This window comes from Garra rufa, chromosome 18 (assembly GCF_049309525.1).
Source record: "Garra rufa chromosome 18, GarRuf1.0, whole genome shotgun sequence".
Lineage (NCBI taxonomy): Eukaryota > Metazoa > Chordata > Actinopteri > Cypriniformes > Cyprinidae > Garra > Garra rufa.
The window spans coordinates 37835775-37859018 of record NC_133378.1 but is presented as its reverse complement, the minus strand read 5'-3'; the positions used below and the strand labels follow the sequence as shown (position 1 = coordinate 37859018).

At 33.1% G+C, this 23244-nt stretch overlaps 1 protein-coding gene across 1 annotated transcript in view; it reads right to left on the bottom strand.

The window, feature by feature from the left end:
- slc1a7b (solute carrier family 1 member 7b) overlaps positions 1 to 23244 on the bottom strand; it is a 59975-nt gene that overhangs the window by 17414 nt on the left and 19317 nt on the right. Inside the window, exon 2 of the mRNA XM_073822756.1 lies at positions 21489 to 21568. Within this exon, the coding sequence (XP_073678857.1) occupies positions 21489 to 21568 (80 nt within the window). The remainder of the gene's footprint in view (positions 1 to 21488; positions 21569 to 23244) is intronic.

Here is a 23244-nt window from a genome sequence, read left to right as displayed (position 1 = left end):
CGATCGGTTATTTTCTAAACAAATTGTCAATTTATATACTTTTTAACCTCAAATGTTCATCTTGTCTCATGTCTGCGATGCACATTCGTAGTCTGTGTGATCCGGCTCAATACAGTTAGGGTATGTTGGAAAAACTCCCATCTCATTTTCTTCCCCAACTTTAAAATCATCCTACATCACTGCAGAAGTACTGACCCAGTGTTTACAAAGCGAACATACAGAGAAGATCAAAAACCCTTTACAAAAAAAGGTAAAACAGCGATTTTGGGACAATTTCGAAGTTGAAGACGAAAACGAGATGGAAGTTTTTTGACATACCCTAACTGTATTGACCCTGATCACACAGACTACGTATGCGCATCGCAAAGACAAGACAAACATTTGAGGTTTAAAGGCATATACATTGTCAATCTGTTTTGAAAAGAACCGATCGTTTCACTAGATAAGACTTCTTCCTCGGCTGGGATCATTTAGAGCCCTTTGAAGCTGCATTTAAACTGCATTTTGGACATTCAAACTCATGGGCACCATACATATCCATTATATGGAGAGAAATCCTGAAATGTTTTACTCAAAAGAAAAAAAAAATCTTTACGACTGAAGAAAGAAAGACATTAACATCTTGGATGACAAGTACATTATCTGTAAATTTTTTGTTCTGGAAGTGATCTAATCCTTTAAAGGAGTAGTTCAATTCCAAAACAAAAATGTACAGATAATGTATTCACCCCTTTGTCATCCAAGAGGTTCATGTCTCCATATAGTGGACTTCAATGGTGCCCCGAGTTTAAACTTCCAAACCGCAGTTTAAATGTGGCTTCAAACGATCTCAGCAAGGAAGAAGGGTCTTATCGAAACGGAACGATTGGTTGTTTTTTTCTTTCAATTGCAATTTATATACTTTTTAACCTCAAATGCTTGTCTTGTCTTGCTCTGCCTGGACTCTGTTTTTCCAGTTCAACCGGTTCAAGACAGTTAGGGTATGTCTAAAAACTCCCATCTCATTTTTTCCGCCAACTTCAAAAATGATTTTAAAATCGCCCTACATTGCTGCAGAAGTACCGACCCAGTGTTTGCAAAGTGAACATGCAAAGAAGATCAAACACCTTTTACAAAAAAAAGGTAACAAAAAAAACAAAAAAAACATTGTACTGTAGGACGATTTTGAAGTTGAGGCAGAAAATGAGATGGGAGTTTTTCGACATACCCTAACTGTCTTTAACCAGAAATAAACGGCAGAGCAAGACAGGACAAGCATTTAAGGTTAAAAAGTATATTGTAATTAAAAAAATAAATAAATAACCGATCTGTTTTCTAGACAAGACCCTTCTTCCTTGAGGAAAACATTTTTAACAAATGTTTTCCTCAAAAAACATAATTTCTTTATGACTAACATTTTAGTGAATTGTTGGCCTTCTGGAAAGTATGTTCATTTACTGTATATGTACTCAATACTTGGTAGGGGCTCCTTTTGCTTTAATTGCTGCCTCAATTCGGCATAGAGGTGATTAGTCTGTGGCACTGCTGAGGTGGTATAGAAGCCCAGGTTTCTGTGACAGTGGCCTTCAGCTCATCTGCATTTTTTGGTCTCTTGTTTCTCATTTTCCTCTTGACAGTACATCATAGATTCTCTATGGGGTTCAGGTCTGGTGAGTTTGCTGGCCAGTCAAGCACACCAACACCATGGTCATTTAACCAACTTTTGGTGCTTTTGGCAGTTTGGTCAGGTGACAAATCTTGCTCGAAAATGAAATCAGCATCTTTAAAAAGCAGGTCAGCAGAAAGAAGCACGAAGTGCTCTAAAATGTCTTGGTAAACAGGTACAGTGACTTTGGTTTTCAAAAAACACAGTGGACCAACACCAGAGAGAACCAAAGACTTACACAACTTTAATTTATTTAATAGACGAGTTTCACAACTTGAGTTGAATTACTGACATAAATTAACTTTTCCACGACATTCTAATTGATTGAGATGCACCTGTACTGTATATATGTATATGTACATATATAAAATATTTATATTTATATGAAATCCTATATGGTTTTATTCCACTGCACATTCTGGTGTTATTATTGTAGCTGAACAAAATCTAATTTGATCTCTCCAGGCCTTTAAACTGAACTTCTTCAGGCACCTATAAAAAGCCCAAAGCTGTCATGTCCACATGCTCATCTCTCTGGGAACGGAGCTAAATCTCACTACAACACGAGCAGTCAGTCAGTCAGTCATCCACACAAAGCTGTCAGATTAACGTGAGGGAGAGAGAAGGTGCCCTCTAAACAGCTGTTCTATCAGCCACAGATTACATATTAACGATTGCTGAAAAAATAGTGCTTTTTTTTTTTTTTTTTTTTGCATTCACACAATTTCAGTTTCCTGCACTGGATGGCTTTTTTGAGTTTGAGTACTGTACATATTGATACATACAGTCACAGATGTGGATGTTGAACTGAGAAAATGAAATTGGTATTCAGGTCTCTCCTTAATATCTATATTTTATATTACATCTTTTGACTTGGACTAGTAAGAAAGCACCTGGCAACTGCCTTGCAACATCATGACTTTTGTGGCATGACCAGACGATGCTCTTTTAAACCTCAGGACACTTCACTGAGTTCTCGTTTTAGGTTTCATTTTATTTAAAATTTTGTCCTGCATTGTTTAGAATAGTCAGTAGCTGTCATACAGTTCATCTGACTGACACTTTATATAGATTAATACAATCAGATACAACAATATTTTCTTAAATATTTATTATAATATATACTGATTGATAACATTCACTTCAGTGGTGTGAGATGAATGGATGCTTTCAGATGATTTCCTATTGAACAGTCACCAACTGAACTGCAGTGGTCAAAATATTTTAAATGAGTTAAGTCATATTAATGGAGTTTTTCACTAGTTAGCAGTAAACCTGTGTTAGATTTGTTGTGTTAGATGTTTCAGCATGGAAAGCAGTTGTCTTTAGAATGAAAATATGGATTTTATTTGTAAACATCATACTTTTTTAGCTTATTTCTGTTAATGTCATAAAACTAGCGAGGTTACAAGTGTTATGTACATGTATTGGAACTTTGAAGCATGGATCGTGAATCATTCGATTCAGATTGGAACTTTGGAGTGCGGATTGTGAATCATTTAATTTAGTTTGGAACTTCTGAGCACTTATTGCGAATCAGTTAAGTCAGATCAGGACTTTGGAGCGGGTTTGTGAATAATTTGATTTCGATTGGAATTTGGAGCGGGTTCGTAAATCATTTGATTCACATCAGAACTTTAGAGCGGGTTCATGAATCATTTGATTCAGTTTGGAACTTCAGCGCATGTTCATGAATCACCGTTCAGATCGGGACATCTGTGCAAAATATCAAACCATTAAGGTAGTACAGCTATAAAAATAAAACAAAGTAGTGTGGTAAAACAAACTATGGTTCATTTTTGTAAAACCTGCTTTAGGATTAAAAGAGCTTTGGATAGTTTCCATCTTGTCTAGAGCAACTTTGAACAAAGAAAAGAGAGGTTTAGAGACAGATCTTTGTTTATGTATGTGAAATTTAGCTAGCAGGACGCACAAATTAAGTTATATTTAATTTCTCTTTATGAATTATGAATATGTTAGCTACCACAGCCATTATAAGGCAGATTAAAATAAACTGTGGGCAAAATTATATCAAATGCAAAAATGTAGTTGTAGTTGGATGGGGACAGTCCTAGACACCAGTTTTTGGTCATTTTAGCTGCAGCTGTGTTGGACATAAACACACATGCAAACAAAAAGAGCAATTTACCTAAAGAATAAAAAAACTCTCTGATGTGCAGTAGCTGTAAATCCGTTTTTTTAAGCCTTAGTTCCATAAGTATTTTACACATTAATCCTTCAGTAAAAAATTCAAAGCCAATAACAAAACCAACCAGCTCTGAGAAAAATTGCTGCATTACAAACTTAATTAAAAGCACTAAATTATCTGAAAACCAAAAGCAAAAACAAAGTTGCAAGACCATACTTGATATCTTTTGTCAAAGAAATTAACTTCTCATTCCATGAATAACTTTACACAATGTACATTGATCAAAAGTTTTAAATATTACTGTTTTTATGTTTTTGAATAAAGTCTCTTCTGTTCACCAAGGTTTTTTTTTTTTTAAGAAGTGAATACTTTTATTCAGCAAGGACACATTAAATTGCTAAAAGTTACAGAAAAACTTATGTAATACAAAAGCATGCTATTCTTGAACTTTTTATTCATCAAAGAAACCTGAAAAATATATCAGTTTCCACAAAAATATGAAGCAGAATAATAAATGTTTCTTGCGCAGCAAATCAGCATATCAGAATGATTTCTGAAGGATCATGTGACACTGAAGACTGGAGTAATGATGCTGAAAATTCAGCTTTGCCTCACAGGAATAAATTACATTTTACTATATAAACAAAAAGAAAACAGCTATTTGGAATTATAATAATATTTTACAATATTACAGTTTTTATTTTTGATCAAATAAATGTTTGATAAAAATAAATATAAGAGACTTATGACATATATATATGTCATATGTATATGTCTATGTATGTCTATATATATATATAATCTAAATTATTTATTGTGTAAGCAAATCAGAAATGACATTATAATATAGAACTAATATATATTTTAAGTTCATTATTAGATATTCACATGTAGGCAAAAAGTTTTTAATGTTTTTTAAAGAAGTCTCTTCTGCTGTTTAAATAAAATAACTGTTTTCTATTTGAATACGTTTTAAAATGTAATTTATTCCTATGATTTCAAAGCTTAATTTTTAGCATCATTACTCCAATCACACGATCCTTCAGAAATCATTCTAATATTCTGATTTTTTTATTATGTTGAAAACAGCTGAGTAGGATTTTTCCAGGTTCCTTTGATTAATAGAAAGTTCAGAAGAACATTTCTATAATAGAAATCTTTTGCAACATTATAAATGTCTTTATCAACACTTTTGATCCATTTAAAGCATTCTTGCCAAAAAAAAAAAAAAAAATTATAATTTATTTTCCAAAAAAACAACATCAACAATACAAAATACAAAAGCTTTTTATTTCAGATAAATGCTGATCTTTGGATCTTTCTATTCACCAAAGAATCCTGAAAAAAGTACTCTGTAACTGTTTTAAATATTGATAATAATACTAATAAAATGTTTCTTAAACATCACATCAGCATATTAGAATGATTTCTGAAGGATCATGTGACACTGAAGACTGGAGTAATGATGCTGAAAATTAATCTTTGATCTCAGGAATGAATTGCATTTTAAAATGTATTCAAATAGAAAACCGTTATTTTAAATAGCAAAACTATTTCAAAATTGGACTGTTTTTGCTGTAATTTGAATCAAATAAAGGCAGGCTTGGAGAGCAGAAGAGACTTCTTTAAAAAACATTACAAATCTTACTGTTCAAGATTTTTTGATTGGTAATGTATAAACTAAGAATTGTGAAATATAACTTAGCAGTTGCAAGAAAAAAAGTCAGAATTGGTCGATAACATTTTATTCTCAGTTTCTCAATTCTGACCTTTTTTCTAAAATATAACGTATGTAATTCTCATTTATGCAAAGTTAGAATTGTGAGATAAAAAGTCGTGATTTCCATTTTAATTTTTTTTTTTCCATGGCAGAAATAAGTTTCCATAACCGACTGCTGAGTTTCATAAGGGTTTGCATTTGAAATTCTCGTAGGAGCGCAGCTGAGACCGTGACCTTCTCATTCTGACGTTAACATGCCACAGCTGATGTCAGGTCAGTGTAAATGGGCATGTTTGCATGCACACCATCCTCTTGTTCAAGGTTGTGACCCTGATGAGCATTGTGGGTAATCCGTATCCAGCCGCAGTGACGTTTCAATCTGGACTTGCATGCTGATGGATTTATTAAGGAAATATCAAATCTATTTCTCTCTCCTTTTATCCGCTCCTGTTTACAGTGTGAGTTTTGACCCTTATCAGCAAAGTGGAAATATTGTTTATCAGAAATATGAAGCATATGTTCAGTTCATTCTTCGTATCAGAACTAGCATCATAATCTCTCATGAATAAATGCACAAAACACTGCAGTGCCAAAACTGATTTGGGCACTTCAAAATGCATAAATGATACTGCTTTAGATGATAACATTTAAACGAGTGGCATTCATTTTAATGGAACATTGCGCAAGCAAAACACTTTATGGCTTTTGAAAAAATGTAGTGTACAAAATGCAATGCAATGTCACGCAGACATTTTTAAGTCTCTTCAAACAATTGATTTGCCATGACAGCAGTGTGCAGAATGTCATGCATATCGCTGTATATTGTTGAACAAAACAATGGCTGAATTAAAGGTTGCATAGCTAAAAGTGTTTGTGCTCTTGTAATAAGTAATGTTTAGAAATGGTGTCCGTTTTGATGCATTGCAATATGCCGCTCTCAAGGTCTACAACAATACATTTACAACCCATTAAAGTTGAGTCACGTCCAAATGCTATACTACCTTGCATAGGACTAATTACACATATTTTGTGCTTGCAAACACCTTGTGCCTTTGCATGGCATGCTTACTGGATAAAATGATTTAAGAGAAGATATAAAACATTAAGGTCTATTCGCATGTACTTTTAGGGGTAAAAAATGATGCCTTTTCTGACTCTGACATTCTGTAAATGTCTTATCTCCACAGAGAGTAATGCACACTGCCTCTTTTCCTGGAAGCCTGGCTGATGCACCTTCATCAGCAGCATCTCACAGTCAGTGGAAGATTGCATGCATCAGTGGGTCGACTTCAAAACAACAAATCCCCTCTGAAGATCCGAGCCGCCTGACAGCCAGATCAGCGGTGTGTCGTGACCCGAGATTTAGCTTCCACAAATATCTGCATACGCATTCAAATGAAGCGTGTGGATGGAGAGATGGATGGACAGCTGCATTTATTTACCTCTCTTTAATTTGTTTGTGGACCGTGTTCAAAAATTACAGATGAGACGTTTACACTACCAGTCAAAAGTTTTTGAACAGTAAGATTTTTAATGTTTTTTTTTTAAAGAAGCATTTATTTAATTCAAAGTACAGCAACAATTTTAACATTTTTAAATATTTTTACTGTTTAAAACAACTGTTTGAATACATTTTTAAATATTTTATTCCTGTGATTTCAAAAGTAAATTTTTTGCATCATTTCTCATGTCACATGGTACTTCAGAAATCATTCTAAAATTCTGATTTGCTGCTCAAAAACATTCATTACTATTTTGAAAACAGCTCAGAAGATTTTTTTCAGGTTTCTTTAAATAGAAAGATCAAAAGAACAGCATTTAGCTGAAATAGAAACCTTTTGTAACATTATAAATGTCTTTACCATCACTTTTGATCATAAAAATGATACTGACTCCAATTTTTTGAATGGTATAGAGTGTAATGTTACAAAAGCTTTTTATTTTAAATAAATGCTGATCTTTCTATTCATCAAAGAATCCTGAAAAAATGTACTCATCAGTTTTAAAAATTGATAATATTAAAATTGTTTAATAGAATGATATTAGAATGAATTCTGAAGAATCATGTGACACTGAATACTGGAGTAATGATGCTGACAATTTAGCTTTGAAATCACAGGAATAAATTGCATTTTTAAATATAATTTTAAATAGTAAAAATATTTAGTATTTGCTATACTTGGATCAAATAAATGCAAGAGACTTTTTAAACTTTAAATCTTTTGACTGGTATAGTGTAAATGTTCTCATATTTATTATTTATATAAAACAATTTTTATATAATTTAAATGTATTTTTTGTGTATGTAGTATAAATACAATGAAATATTTCATGAAACAAAATATATAAAAAGTTGTTACACACACACATACTGATATATAAATATATATATTATATAAATTAAATATTTTACCTTAAAATCTAATTAAAAATGTTACCATTATATGATGTCTATGTATTATAAAGCAAATTATATTACCAATATAGTACTAATTTGTTACAAATTAGATATTTACGTTTATTGTAGTCTCATTTTATCACAAATTATCAGTCGTGTCTGATTTAAGCTACAAGAAAAGCCCAGAAGATTTAATTCTGGATGGACAAAATGGTGAGTATTGTGAACTTTCTTTAAATCTGTCTAAAAAGAGCATATTTCCGGATCTGTGGTATAACTTATTTTCAACATAAAGTATAACATATTTATTAAAAAGAAACACTTGCTTAAATGCTAAACAGCTATATGGTCTATTAGAAATTATCATATGTCAAGACTGATATCTGTCACAATAGCGCCAAAATACTTTATGAGGTAATGATTTTACGTAACACTAGACGCTCTAGCGGCCAAAGCTTAAAGATATTGCGGAAGAACATTGTTTTGGTCTTCAAGTGAGTTGTAGTTCGGCGCCGCTGTTTTACGCGGATGAATATGGTTACGGATGTTCGGCGTGCTATTTAAAGGTATCAACGCCAAACTTAGGCTAATCACATCATCATATAATGAAATAATGAAAGTAAGCCGGATTTCCGGACAAAACACATCTTTTCAACAGGTAAATTGCTAATATGCTGATGTTGTTTGGACGTGTTGAAATTAATTGTTTTTAAAACAGTTTGGCAATGCTGAGGTTAGACATAATGCTTGCTATTCATATCAGCTTTAATTTGGCAAGGCGATTTATAAGCTAATAGAGCAAGGCATGAACTAGTTTTGATGTTGTCAGGTTTTGTTACAACTTATCATCATATACATTTGGTTTATTCCACGGCTTGTTTAGTTACCGAATGTAAACAACAGCATGTATTGCATGGTTAATGTACTACTGAATATGTTTTTCTGCTAATGTATGCTGTCTAAACCACAGAAAAACATGTGGAAGTTTCTATAATAGAGAAGGACTTAGTTAGCAGGAAAGGGTGCAATATTTTGACAAACTAAAGTTAAAGGAACACTCTACTTTTTTTGGAAATAGTCTCATTCTCCAACTTCCCCCAAGTTAATAAGTTGAGTTTTACCGTTTCGAAATCCATTCAGCCGTTCTCCTGTTCTGGCGATATCACTTTTAGCATAGCTTAGCATAGATCATTGAATCCTATTAGACCAATAGCATTGCGTTCAAAAATGACCAACAAGTTTCGATATTTGTCCTATTTAAAACTTGACTCTTTTCTAGTTATATCGTGTACTGAGACCAGCAGAAAATGTAAAGCTGAGATTACTACACTCCCATTCCGGCGTAATATTCAAGGAAGTTTGCTGAAGTAACATGGCCGAAGCAGGCGCAGTAATATCACGCAGCACATGTGGACATGCTAACCTAGGAACTATTTTAAGGTGCTGTGTGATATTACTGCGCCTGCTTCGGCTATGTTAAGGCAGCAAACTTCCTTGACTATTACGCCGGAATGGGAGTGTAGTTTCTAATCTTATCGGCCTAGAAAATCGCAGCTTAACATTTTCCGCCGATATTAGTACACAATATAACTACAGAAGAGTTCAGTTTTAAATAGGAAAAATATCTTAACTCGTTGGTCTTTTTGAATGCAATGCTATTGGTCTAATAGGATTCAATGATCTATGCTAAGCTATGCTAAAAGTGATATCGCCAGAACAGGAGAACGGCTGAATGCATTTCAAAACTGTAAAACTCAACTTGAGCCCATTTCCAGAAAAAAATGGAGTGTTCCTTTAATAGGTGGTAAAGATACGTACAAGCAGTGTTCATTGAGATATTAGCCTGATATTTCACCTACCATGCCAAAAAATGTTGTCAGGATTCTTGCTTGATTTTTATGGCTTTTGTTCCTTGGACAATCTTTTGCACTCTTCTCCTTGATTTGTTACAACGTTTGGCAGTCTATAGTACTCCAAATGTTTTTCCTGGTGCAACGGATTAGTACAGCCCAAAACATGACAATACTGTAATTGACCATTTTCAGCAGTTATAATCAGCAAAATACTGTATGCAAGTTTTGTTCAGTTCAGTGGCATTGTTTACGTTTCTTGCCGCCAATATGACTGATTGATGGCACGTGGTAAAAAAACATTATACGGCAAATGATGGTGCTACGCAAACTATGTTGATTTGTGTTTTATTTTGGGTGCTGTTGCTTTCCCTTTTTGCTTGCAAACTCGGGGCTCAGCTGTTGGGGCTTCAACCTAATTTCACTCCATATAACAGTAGCCTGACCTTCTTTCCCTTATTTGTAACCCTGGACCACGAAACCAGTCATAAGGGTTAATTTTTTGAAACACTTGAAAAACAAATAAAAAATCTTTCCATTGATGTATGGTTTAATATTGGATGGGACAATATTTGACCAATCTGAGGGAGCAAAACAAATACAATTATTGAGAAAATTGCCTTTAAAGTTGTCCAAATGAAGTTCTTAGCAATGCATATTACTAATATTACTAATTCAATTCAATTCAATTCAAAATATCTTCATGGAACATGATCTTTACCTAATATCTGAATTGTTTGTTGGCATAAATGAAAAAGCAATAATTTTGATCCACACAATGTATTGTTGGCTATTGCTACAAATATACCTGTGCTACCTATGACTGATTTTATGGTCCAGGGTCACATTTACAGTTGTGACATAAACACAGACGGATGAATGATGAAAGATGAAAGCATGCCATTTCTGGGGAAATCCATCCAAACTTTAAAATATAAATAATGATTTAGGCGCGTGTGTTGGGTTGTTTCTGAATTTAATTGTGAGGATTTTCACTGAAGGACTTCTTGAGGAAATGACTGATAAATTCACCTCCTGTGGTGGAAAATAACAAATTTAATTTAAGAGCTGCTCTCCATCTCATTTGGTTCTCTCCTTCATCCCAAAATGACGCACTCGCCACAATTTCTCTGTGTGTGTTTTGACACCCTTACGCTGGTATCTTTAGTTTAAATGCAAATCAAAGCTGTGAATTGTTTGAGCTTGTGTGGATAAAATAAAATGAAATGGCTCAGAAAAAATAAGATTTTTTTTTCAGTCATTTCAACCAATGCAATGAATCATTGCATGTCGTCATTCTACAATTGAATGTGATTACATCCATTAATGCCAAACAACACATGAATTATTCTCAAATTGTTTTCAATAGCTTGTTAAGGAGATCACAACATCATTTGCAAGGTTTATTATATGCACTTTGATAGTATGGCTTTGTGCGATGAATAGTTGACATGATTGGTGTAAATAATACAGACCATCAAAGAACAAAGAAAAATGATTCAGTATTATTCACTGTTGTTATAACAACACATGTCTTAATCAAAATTGTGTACGTATGTATATTCTGTATGTACACTACCCTTTTTTAAGATTTTTAATGTTATTTTAAAGCATTATTTGCATTTATTTGATACAAAGTACAGCAAAAGTAGTAAAATTTAAATCTTTTTACTATTTCAAATAACTGTTTTCTGTTTTAAAATCTGATTAATCCCTTTGATTTCAAGTCACACGATCCTTCAGAAATCATTGTAATATTCTGCTTTGCTGCTCAAAAAACATTTATTATTATTATTATTATTATTATTATTATGTAGAAAGCAGTAGAATTTATTTCCAGGTTTCTTGGATGAACAGAAAGTTCAGAAGAACAGCATTTATTTGAAATAGAAATATTTTGTAGCAATATATGTCTTAATCCTCAATTTTGATCAATTTATAGCATCCTTGCTAAATAAAAGTATTAATTTGTATCATTTTCCCCCATGTTTTGGTATAATGTTACAAAAGCTTTTTGTTTCAGATAAATGCTGATCTTTTGATCTTTCTATTCATCAAGGAATCCAGAAAAAAATGTACTCAACTTTTTAAAATATTGATCATAATAATAAAAATCAGCGTATTAGAATGATTTCTGAAGGATCACATGTCACTAAATCAGCTTTGATCACAGGAATAAATTACATTTTAAAATATATTCAAATAGAAAGCAGTTATTTTAAATGGTCAAAATAGTTCACAATACTTTTGCTGTACTTTGGAGTTGTATCAAATAAATACAGAGCAGAAGAGACTTCTTTAAAAAAAACCATCAAAAATCTTACTGTTCAAAAACTTTTGACTTGTAGTGTGTGTATATATATTTTTTGTTTGTTTGTTTGTTTGAGCCAAATGCATTTCACTTTTAAGAACAAGCGACTGCATTAGCATCTGATCTGCTGAATGGAGGAAGGCTGCCTGTTAAACAGTTTACAAGACCAAAAGCCAGTAGATTATAGAAATGCGTCATGCCTTCATGTTTTGATTAGACGTGCTCAACTGCCAAGAACTTGAAATCAGATTTACAGCCATCAGTTACTGGCTCCCACAATATCCTGGGAGATATTCATCAATGCCAGACTCAGAAGGAAATAATAAAACAGCTGGAAAGTACTGCAGAAGTGGGATTTAAATCAATAGTTGTTTTCAGTTTAAACAATCTATTTTACGCATGTCTCTTATGAAGGGCAACAAAAAGGCAATTTTCCATAAGGTTCTTGTTAGCTCATACTTGTGTGTCTTTCAGTGCACCATTAAACATGATAAACATGGCTTTTATTTAAAAAAAATAAAATAAAAATTGAGCATGATATACATTCATAGAATGGAATTCCATAACAATGCATTTTATTTTATTTTTTTCACTTTTGTCTCTTAACCTCACATCATCGTTGTTTAAAATCTAAGTTTGTGTAAAATTGTCTTAACTTTGAAACATCATGAAGTCAAGCCTGACATTATTTCTGATTCATGCATTACTCTGGCAAGTAATATTTAATAGTTAAACATTTCTGCCTGTGCCTTTCTCTATTTTCAGTATTCAGAGAAAACAAATTCAATTTCAGCTGTACAGCAGCTCTGCATAAGAGTTTAGTGCTCAATTTAGGCGTTTCAATAAAGTTCATCAACTATGAAATGAGTTTAATTCAGCTATACTGTATGCTGGTTTACAGAAAACCACACAGTTATTGTTCGGCTCAAATCAGTTCCAGCTCAATTCAATTCAAATTTCTTTTTCATCCAATAGTGTCAAATCAGTGATATTACTGCATATTAATTAGTCTTGTAAACAGTCATTGTAAATTCTCACACAGACCTCTAATGCATATTCAGAAACTTAAAAACTTCCTCTGTTTCCAACTAATTAAAGTCCTTAGAGTATTCGGTATTCCTTACAGATGGAAAATTGACAGGACCTCGCTTCATCGCTGAGGTCAGGCCGCTGGTAAATGGTCTGTTTTGATGCATAATGTCAATTACTCACCAAATCCAAAGCTGGAAGTTCATCAAGCAGCCATGAACACGCTTGCAACCACAAAACGGATGGTGATTAAGCTCAGTCTGACATGTGTTTATGGGCATTTCGGTCTCAAGGCATCGAATGCACATGTGGTTAACAGCAAAGACTAACTACATGTCAGAAGCTCACATGCAAGAGAGATTTTTAGCCAATTAGATAAACAAACAAGACCAAAAAGGGTAATTTAAGAAGCAGGAAACACTTCAAACTGCATGAAGTAACCCCTCATTTTGTTACTTGGAGTCTTCACAGTGATTATTCATCTAATGCATCTGATGAAAGCTCAAATGGGTAAGAAGAACCTCTTTAAAGATTAACAGAACAAGACTAAAGTCATGGACAAAAGTAATGCAAGATTGATGTAAACAAAGTGTAAACACAGATGCTAATGGAAGCCTTGCTACCAAATCACACACAGATATTTTAGGGTCATTACATTGGATGTTTTCTGACTGAAATGAGCAGTTCAAACTCAAAGGTTTGATGTTTGAGTGTTTAATGGAAAAGGGTCAATGGTCAAAATGCTCTCAACGTTAGAGCATCACTATCACACATCACTTTCCTACACATATTACAGTATGTTATAGTATTATAGTTGTTTTTATTTTTTAATTGGCTGCATTTAAAGTGAATGTAACTGAACTGAAACACTATGGAAGGTTGTAACTGGTTTGTGCTAGACAATACTTAATAAACCAATGTTGGATAAAGCTCAATAAATAAGCTTTCCATTGATGTATGGTCTGTTAGGGCAATTTCTATTTCATAGTTGTGGAGATGCATCTATTTGAAAATCTGGAATGTGAGGGTGCAAAAAATTTTAATATCACCATTAAAGTTGTCCAAATGAAGTTCTTAGCAATGCATATTACTAATCAAAAATGAAGTTTCAATATATTTATGGTAGGATATTTTCAAAATCTCTTCATGGAACATGATCTTTACTTAATATCCTAATGATTTTTGTCTTAAAGAAAATATAATTTTGACCCATACAATGTATTTTTGGCTATTGCTACAAATATACCCATGCTACTTTAGACTTGTTTTGTGTGTGTGCGTGTCACATATTAGAGTTAGAGTAGAGGGTTTTCAAAATATGGGATCTTGGAAATCTATTTTTATCTCTCTATGATTCAGAAAACACTGTCAGCCACCAGAAAAACATGTTTTCAGGAATAAAATGTCATAGAAATCAATGTCACTTATACTGTACAAACAGGAGATATTGACAGAACAAAAAAAATAAACAGTTAAAAAGGTTCTAAGTAAATGAAACAAAGATTATTGAAGGATATCTCACAGGAAAATACTGATTCAGTTTTACTGATTCGTTTAAAAACTAGATTCGTTTAAAAACGCACGTTCATTCATATACGAAACACCGCTGTGTTTGAGTGGAGATGCGCAGCGGCTCAGCTGTGACTTGTTTCAGACCACTTTTGACGACGAAATCAGGCAATAGTCTTATAGTCAGACAATGTTAGTCACTTAATAATAACTTCTTGTTTATTTAACTGTTATAATAAATCAATATCTCAATATCTTTTAAGGGAGTTTACAAACTCCCTTAAAAATGATTAAAAGCTGTCACTCATCTTAGTTCGCAATCTCACAAAGCTCTATTATAATAAACAAAGCTACTGCCCATTCAGTCTCTTATTTACACTCTCTCTACACTTGAGATACATTAGTCAACGTGCAAAACACATGGAAACCTTTGAAGCTCCTTTGAAGGTCGCACTCTAGAGCCCTGATATGCAAATAATTCGCCATTGTCTTCAATCATCTCTCTACTCTGTTTATGTGGTAAGTGAAATTGTATGTACTGTAATGTAACAGGCTAACTTGCTAGCAAGCAGCTAATCATGTCCCCTTAGTGATTCGCGTTATTTTACCAGAACGCGTTATTTGTTTTCCGTTCTGAATACAGCGGTTAATTAGGTGCGCCATCATGTGGTCGGACAATATTGCCTCTTAATTATTCTGCCATTGGTGCAATTACACTGTATCTAATATTTTTATTTAAAAATCGCGATGCCTCGATTTTATGAAAAATTAAATCGTCTTAAAACGTAAATTCGAATTAATCGAAAAAATTGAAAGAATCGCCCAGCCCTAATTGCAAGATAAAAATGCACACCTCTGACTTTTTTCTCGCAATTGTGATTTTGTATTTTGCAATTCTAACTTTTTTTTCTCAAAATTGTGAGATATAAACTTGCAGTTGCGAGTTATAAAGTCAGAACTGCGGGATGTGAAGTCATAATTCTAATGTTTTTTGCAGAATTGTGTGACATAAACTCGATTGCGAGAAAGTCAGAATTGTGAGATAAAACAACTGACGTTTTTCTCGCAATTGTGAGTTTGTAACTTGCAATTCTGACTCTTTTTCTTAAAATTGTGAGATGAACTTGCAATTGTGAGAAAAGTCAGAATTGCAAGGTAAAAATGCAGAACTCTGACTTTTTTTCTCGCAATTGTGAGTTTGTATCTCGCAATTAAGACTTTTTTTTTTTTTTTCAAAATTGTGAGATATGAACTTGCATTTGTGAGTTATAAAGTCAGAACTCCGAGATGTGAAGTCTTAATTCTAATGTTTTTTTTTTTTCAAAATTGTGTGATATAAACTCAATTGCGGGAAATAAAGTCAGAATTGCGAGATAAAACAGCTTTTTTTTCTCACAATTGTGAGTTTGTATCTCACAATTCTGACTTTTTTCTCAATATTGTGTGATATAAACTTGCAATTGTGTGGTACAGTCAGAATTAAGAGATATGAACTTGCAAATGCAAGTTATAAAGTCAGAATTGCGAGTTTGAATTGTGTGATATAAACTCAATTGCGAGACAAATACTCACAACTGACTTTTCTTGCAATTGTCAGTTATAAAGTCAAATTTTGGGGGCTGATATGTTGCAGTTGATTTTTTTTTGCTTTTTCAGAATTGTGTTAAAATCAGAATTGTGAGTAATAAACTCGCAATTCTGCAAAAAAAAAAAAAAAAATATATATATATATATATATATATATATATACAATTGTGTTCATAACTCACAATTGAGAGTTCCTGTCTCATAATTCTGAGAAAAAAAGAATTGCAAGAGGTAAATGCAATTGTGAAAAAAGTCGCAATTTTCTTTTTTATTCAGTGGAGGACACAGACTTCCATAATCTTATGACGTTACTTAAAATAACATTATTTTGTGTGTTTGGTGTATTGCATTGTATTTATGTGGTTTAAGGTTCAAAAAACACATTATTTCCCATATACCATACATTATTTTTCTGCCCCACCTTTCTGAAATGCATCAGTGCTCTGATTGGCCAGCTATCCGGTGAGTTGTGATTGACCAAATACTTCAAGAGTGTGACAAAATTGTAATGCCCCTTACCATATTTGGAATATCAGCTTCCATAGTAAGCTATTATACCTATAATAAACAAGGCATTTGTTGCATCCAGTGGGGACATAATTACTGATTAAAATGACTTACTGTCTTTTAATGCATTTGTGATCAGAAACATCAAACAACAACAAGCGCTAATCTATACTTCTCAGAACTCACGTTTGAATAGTCCTTATAGGATGCGAATCAGAAGTTCAAGACTGTCCTTCCTTGCAAAGTTGAAATTCCCCACTTCTTAAAAACGGCTTCAAACTTCACCAAACTACACCACTGCCATGTGTTAAACATCAGAAATCTTTTAGAATAGTCAGATTAAAAGAAGTGAATGGTGAAAAAACAGGTTCATTTAGTATGCCGACCTTGGTGGGAGTTTCAAAAGTAATTTGAACCTTAACCTGATGTAGACTTTGGATCTGAAGGACCCGTTTAAGATGAATAAAATCCTTCACAAAGCTGCTGTGTCAAAGACAAAAACGAGGAGGCTGAAAAAACAGTTTACCTTTTCTGAACTCTTCAGTATTAAAGTATGTTTGTCATTGCTCCTTTAAATGCCCTTATGTCAGATTCTCACTATCTCACAGCTGATATGAAAACCTGTGCTGACTTCAAATCTACCATTTATTTCATTTTTAAATGTAGAAATGAGGACTTTGGGATGAAATCTAGTCTACATCCCAGTGGGATTTGCATGCATTTCTGTCTGTACCTATTACCTAATATAATGTGCTAATGCAAAAAGCACACACACTTTTTTTTTTTTCTAAGCAAATATATATTTTAAAATCAACATGGAATTAAACTTTACCCTATTTGCTTTCTTTGTGCATGTTCTTGGTCTTAAACTGCAAAAACAAACAAACAAAACCCTGATTTTTCTTATCTCACTCACAGATAAAAAAAAAAAAAAGATTAAATTAAATTATTTCTAAAATATTGTCAATAATTTGCTAATTTAACATTCTAAATGTTAATTGCAAATAACAAAATAAATGTTTTACCATTGTTCCAACTCTATTCTAATGTAAAATGCTATTTCTTTTCTCTTATTGCCTATTGTTTTACTCAGAAATTCATTTAATTCTAAAAGTAAAATTGGTCAGGAATGCTTTTCATGTTGACTTTAAAGTCTGAAACATTTATGTTACGCTTGGCACAAATTATTTTGTCCTACATACTGGAACTAGAACATTATGCTTTTCAATTATGGTTCCTCAAATAAAGACAGAAACCTTTCAGTCATTGATTAATTACATCAAACCAGAAGTTTTTAATGAGTTCTTCTCAGAAAATTTGATATGAATGTCTGTACGAATACGAGGCATTTGGTACAAGACAAACTTAAATAAACTAGTCATATTGGCACATTTATAATTTGAGGCTCATCAGGAGAAAAAAAAGAAAATCCCAGAGAATTACTATATGGGCACATTCTGATCAAGTACGACATTCTGTCTGCCTGATAAAAATGTTTAATGAGCTGAACAGAAAAGTGCACATAAGTAAATGAAATCTCAGACGACAGAAACTGAATGTGTTAAAAATTGTCCACAGTGTGACTCTTCGATGCCTTAAAAGCTCATATCACATATATACATACACATATATAATTTATATATTATTTAACAATTTTACTCCATCTTTTCACATCTGTTTTGGCCACACTAACCTCATTGGCAGGTTCAAAGGGTTCATTCAGTGAAGTCAGTGGTCAAATGAATACCAGGATGTGCTCTTTTCTTACGTACACAAGACATTTAAAGGAAATTGGCTAACATATTGATAGAAATATAGGCTTCCGGAAACTAAATAGGATTTTCTCAGAAATCCCTCTTTTCATTGATGCCAGACCTCCTTCTGTGCAATTCACACTCCTCTCTGGATTTGTGTGTTTGAAATTGATGTTTCAAATCATGGCTGTGTTAAACACAACAACAAGCTATATATTTCATTAAAATTTTATTTAAGAATTCCCAACACAGGCAGTCATATTTTACTGAAACTAATGCAAAAACAAAAAACAAAACAGGGGTCGCTTATTTTGGCTGCTTTTGGTGTGGTGTGCACTGCAACAAATGATTTTCTTCTTTATTTTTGTCTTGTTTTCTACTACAAATATTAGGGATGGACCAAAATGAAAATTCTTTGCCGAAGCCGAACAAAATTACACACTGGGCTGAAGGGGTTTTTCTCCCAATGTTTTTTCACCATTTCATAAATTAAATAGCCAATATTTGCTTTTTACGGTTTTGTCTTGCTTTACAAAGAAAAAAAAAACAATTTAAAAATATATATCTATATATATTTAAAAATATATATTTAAAGACCCACCTCTTCTCTTTGGCTTTTAACACCTAGTAGGAAGTTGATTTTACTTGATTCTACTGTGTTTTATCTGTTATCTCGTTTGTTTTATTTTTGTTTTATTGTGTTTTACCTCATTGTGTCCATTGTCCTATTGTGCTTCTGTTGTGTTATTTATTATTATTGTATCTTGTGCAGCACTTTGGAAACCTTGTGTTTGTTTAAATTGTGCTATATAAATAAAATTGGATTGGATTGGATATATATTTATTTAAGACTGAACATTTTTAACATTCTAGTAGGCATTATATCCTACCAACAAAGCACAATTTAACTTAAAATTATTAAGTTATATATTTATTGGCCATTTTTTAAGACCCCCTTTTTGAATCAGCCATGTGTTTTTAATGTACAAATAAATGCAGCCTTGCTGAGCAAAGAAGAGTGTTATAATAAATGTATTAATAGAGCAACAGTAAAATTACAATACTAACATATATGAATGTTGACTTTTATTTTGACGGAAACCCGCAGGAAGACCTTAGTACTAATTTTTGCTGACGGCAGCAGATTTATGAATGATTCTCATTCCGCTGTTTTAGTGCAGATTTTTCTTGCGCTTTGGACTTTGAACCCTTGCTAAGGAGCTTCTTGCAGTGCTGTGCGTGTATTAGACAACATAATATTCTGTAGTTTATTTACTAATGGTTTAAGGCCAATTTGCGATTTCATGTCATCCATATAATTGTAGTGGATGGGCACCAAACCATTGAAAGTAAAACATGCGCAGACAAATCCAAATAACACCCTGCAGCTCGTGACGATACATTGATGTCCTAAGACACAAAATGATTGGTTTTTGCTAGAAACTGAACAGTATTTTTTACCTTTGATACACAGCCATGTCCAATTGTCCTGAGCACAAGCTCATCATCCGGCTTGTTACATGTTAACGCGCTCTGGCGTAGTACACGCAAACGCCAGAAGCGATCTGTCGCATGCATAGGACACTCATTGTTTACACAGTGCACAGAGATTGTGGGTATAGCGGCTATTTAAAATGGTAATTATTTGCGCTTATCCTGATTGTTCAAACCAATTTAAAGCTAAAATAATTCATAAAGCTTGCGTGAACTCATCTGGGACTGTTGACTTTTCGCAGATTTTCCCTTACGGCGTTTGCGCATCAGATGCTGAGCACACACTCAGGACAGTTAGAAATTGCTGTGTATCAAAGGTAAAAAATTATTTAAATACTGTTCAATTTCTCACCAATAAATGATTGTTTCATGTCTTTGGACATCAATGTATCGTCATGAGCCGCAGGGTTTAATTTAGATTTGTCTGTGCATGGGTTTTTTTTTTTTTTTTCAAAGGTTTGGTGCCCATTCACTGCCATTATATGACTACCAGACCAGACGGCATGGTTTGAGTTAAAAATCTTCATTTGTGTTCTACAGAAGAAACAAAGTCACCTACATCTTGGATGCCCGGGGGTAAGCAGATAAATATAACATTTTCATTTTTGGGTGAACTATCCCTTTAAGTCATTTTAATTGTCAATTAAAATCATCCAGATTCAAGAATTTGTAGATATTTATACTAGAAAACAAGACAAAAATACTCTGGAATAAAACCATTTCTTGCAGTGTGTTGCTTATGTAGGGCATGTTTTGTCAGATCAGGTTGCTTATTTTTCTAGTAAGATGGCGGATAATTGCAATACGGTGTTTGTGAGCATGATGTGCATGGCTAAATTAAGACTGGCTCTTTGTTTAGTACAGCTGGGCCAATTTATTTAATGATGTGGAAATTGGTTTATTAAAACGAGCTGATGACAGGCGTCTGAGATAAAGCCAGGACTGCTGGGTTTGTTACTATTCATAAATCTTCCATTTATATGAACAACTTCAGCAAAAACCAGCCTCAGAAGATTAAATGTTTGGAACATGGTTTCTAAGAGGTTCAAGCTAGTTTAGGTGGCTGACCAGTCTAATAAAAAGTGACATTTATAATCTTTCTATTTCAAATAGATGCTGTTCTTTTAAACATTTTAGTCATCAAAGATCTTAAATGTTTTACAGTTTGCACAAAACGTTTGAAGCAAGCCAATTGCAAGCAAGCCACATTATTTTTTTTAATGATAAATGTCTCTTCCAGAGCAAATCTGAACATTTGAATGATTTCTGAAAGATCATGTTATATGAAGACTGGAGTAATGATGCTAAAAATTCAGCGTTTCATCACAGGAATAAATTATATTTAACAATATATTCAAATAGAAAACAGTTGTTTTAATTTGTAAAAAATGTTTTGCAGCCTTGATGAGCATAAGACGCTTGTTTCTAAAACATTAAAACCCCAAACAGTAGTTTTAAATGTTTTTAAGCAGAAAATGAAGGTCTAAAGTCATAAAATCAGCTTTTTATCCATCAAGAGCAACATCAAGTCTTACCTGGACACAACCAGAGGCAAGATCAACATCTTCAACATCCTCATCAGCAGCTCTCCAGGAAACTGGAAGTATTTCACTTCCTAGAATAGAAAAGACACACAACAATCAACAAAACACTGACTAGCAACGTTTAAAGAGAGAAATGTTGATTTGGATTTCAGTTTTCTGAGAAAGATGATTTTGTAAAAGCCTTTAGTGTTTCCTCTTTTAAAGTTGCCTAACAGTGTCGTTCAGTGCTCAGGACATATTTCCAGAGTATCAAGTTTTGCTTTAATAGGAATGAAATGGCTGTCAAGCATCATGCTGAGGTTATGAATTTTAACATTCCTGGAAATGATCCAAAACCAAAAAATTTTTCCACATAATTGCGAAATTTTCATCCTGTGGCACAAAAAGTCTAATTGCTGTTGTGTTGAGGTCGGTCTGACCCACACTTGTTTTTCTTATATTGCTTGAATGCTGGTTAAACCGCTCATTTCTTATTGAAATAAATTTGTGAACATTTCTCACTTGGGGTTGGCTAAAATAAACACTTTGGAAAAAACAGCAAATACTTAACTTAAAACAAAGCAGAACAAAAAAGCTTTATTGTGGCTTGTCAAACACTAAATAAAATATGCATAAGAACCTCTAAAACCCGTCTACTTAATCATCTCGTCAAAAAAAAAAATTGAGTTTTGAGTTGAGTTGAGTTTTACAGTCAAAGCTTTCAAAGGCTGATTTTGTTTTAGTTTTTTGTGTCTCAGTAAGTCTCTCAGTGAAATAAACCCTTTTTATCCTCAAAGGGGTTTGATAACCAGACATAAAAAGGATTATGTGCAAAAATTATATTTTACAGAAAGTACAAATAATGTTAGATACTATTTGACAAAAACAAATATTTGCCAACAAGTTTATTTTTCTGACCCCGTTGAATGAAATTTGTTCTTCTTTTAAGTATAAATTCACAAAATGTTTACAATACAAGTTTCAGGTGTCCCCAGAATGTATCTGTAAAGTTTTCACTGGAAATACCCCACAGATCATTTATTATTATTACATATCATTTTGAAAATGCCTATTTTGAGTCGAAGGAGAAACACACTGTTTTCGTGCATGTCTCTTTAAATGCAAATGGCTTCTGCTCCCCACCCCTTTTTCTAGAATAGGGCTGTGCCTTTACATCTCGTAAATCAGATACTTTGCCTAAAATGACCAAATCGTGTCAGTACTACAGACTAATGGTTCACATTAAATCAATCGGTACCTGAGAGTACTGTACATCTGGTCGCGTAAGTTACAGAAAAAGAGAGCTAGAGAATGGGAGACAATGTTATGTGATGTCGCACCTGCAACTTATTCAAACACAAAACGCAGGGTAAACTGAAGTGTGGTTACATTTCTAGGGCCATATGGTTTCCGAAAAAAACACAGAATGGCATATTTTCTGAGTTTTTTTATTTTCTTTTTTACTGTTTTTTTTTTTTTTTTCTGCTGTATTTCTATCTTTAAATGAATCACTAATATAAAGTTTTGGACCCAGTCATAATCGTGTTAAATAATAATACTAATTAATAATTAAATTAAATTATCGACCAAAATAATCGTGTTTGAGTTTTGCCACAATCGAGCAGCCCTAGTGTGTCGTCTTATTTGTTTTGTTAATAAACATTCTATGTTTCTTATTTGGTTCCACAGTGGTTGCTTAACAAACAATTGCTTGACACCTAATTGCCGCTAATTTGAAAGTGAAAGTAAAATGTGCACAGTGCTTTTA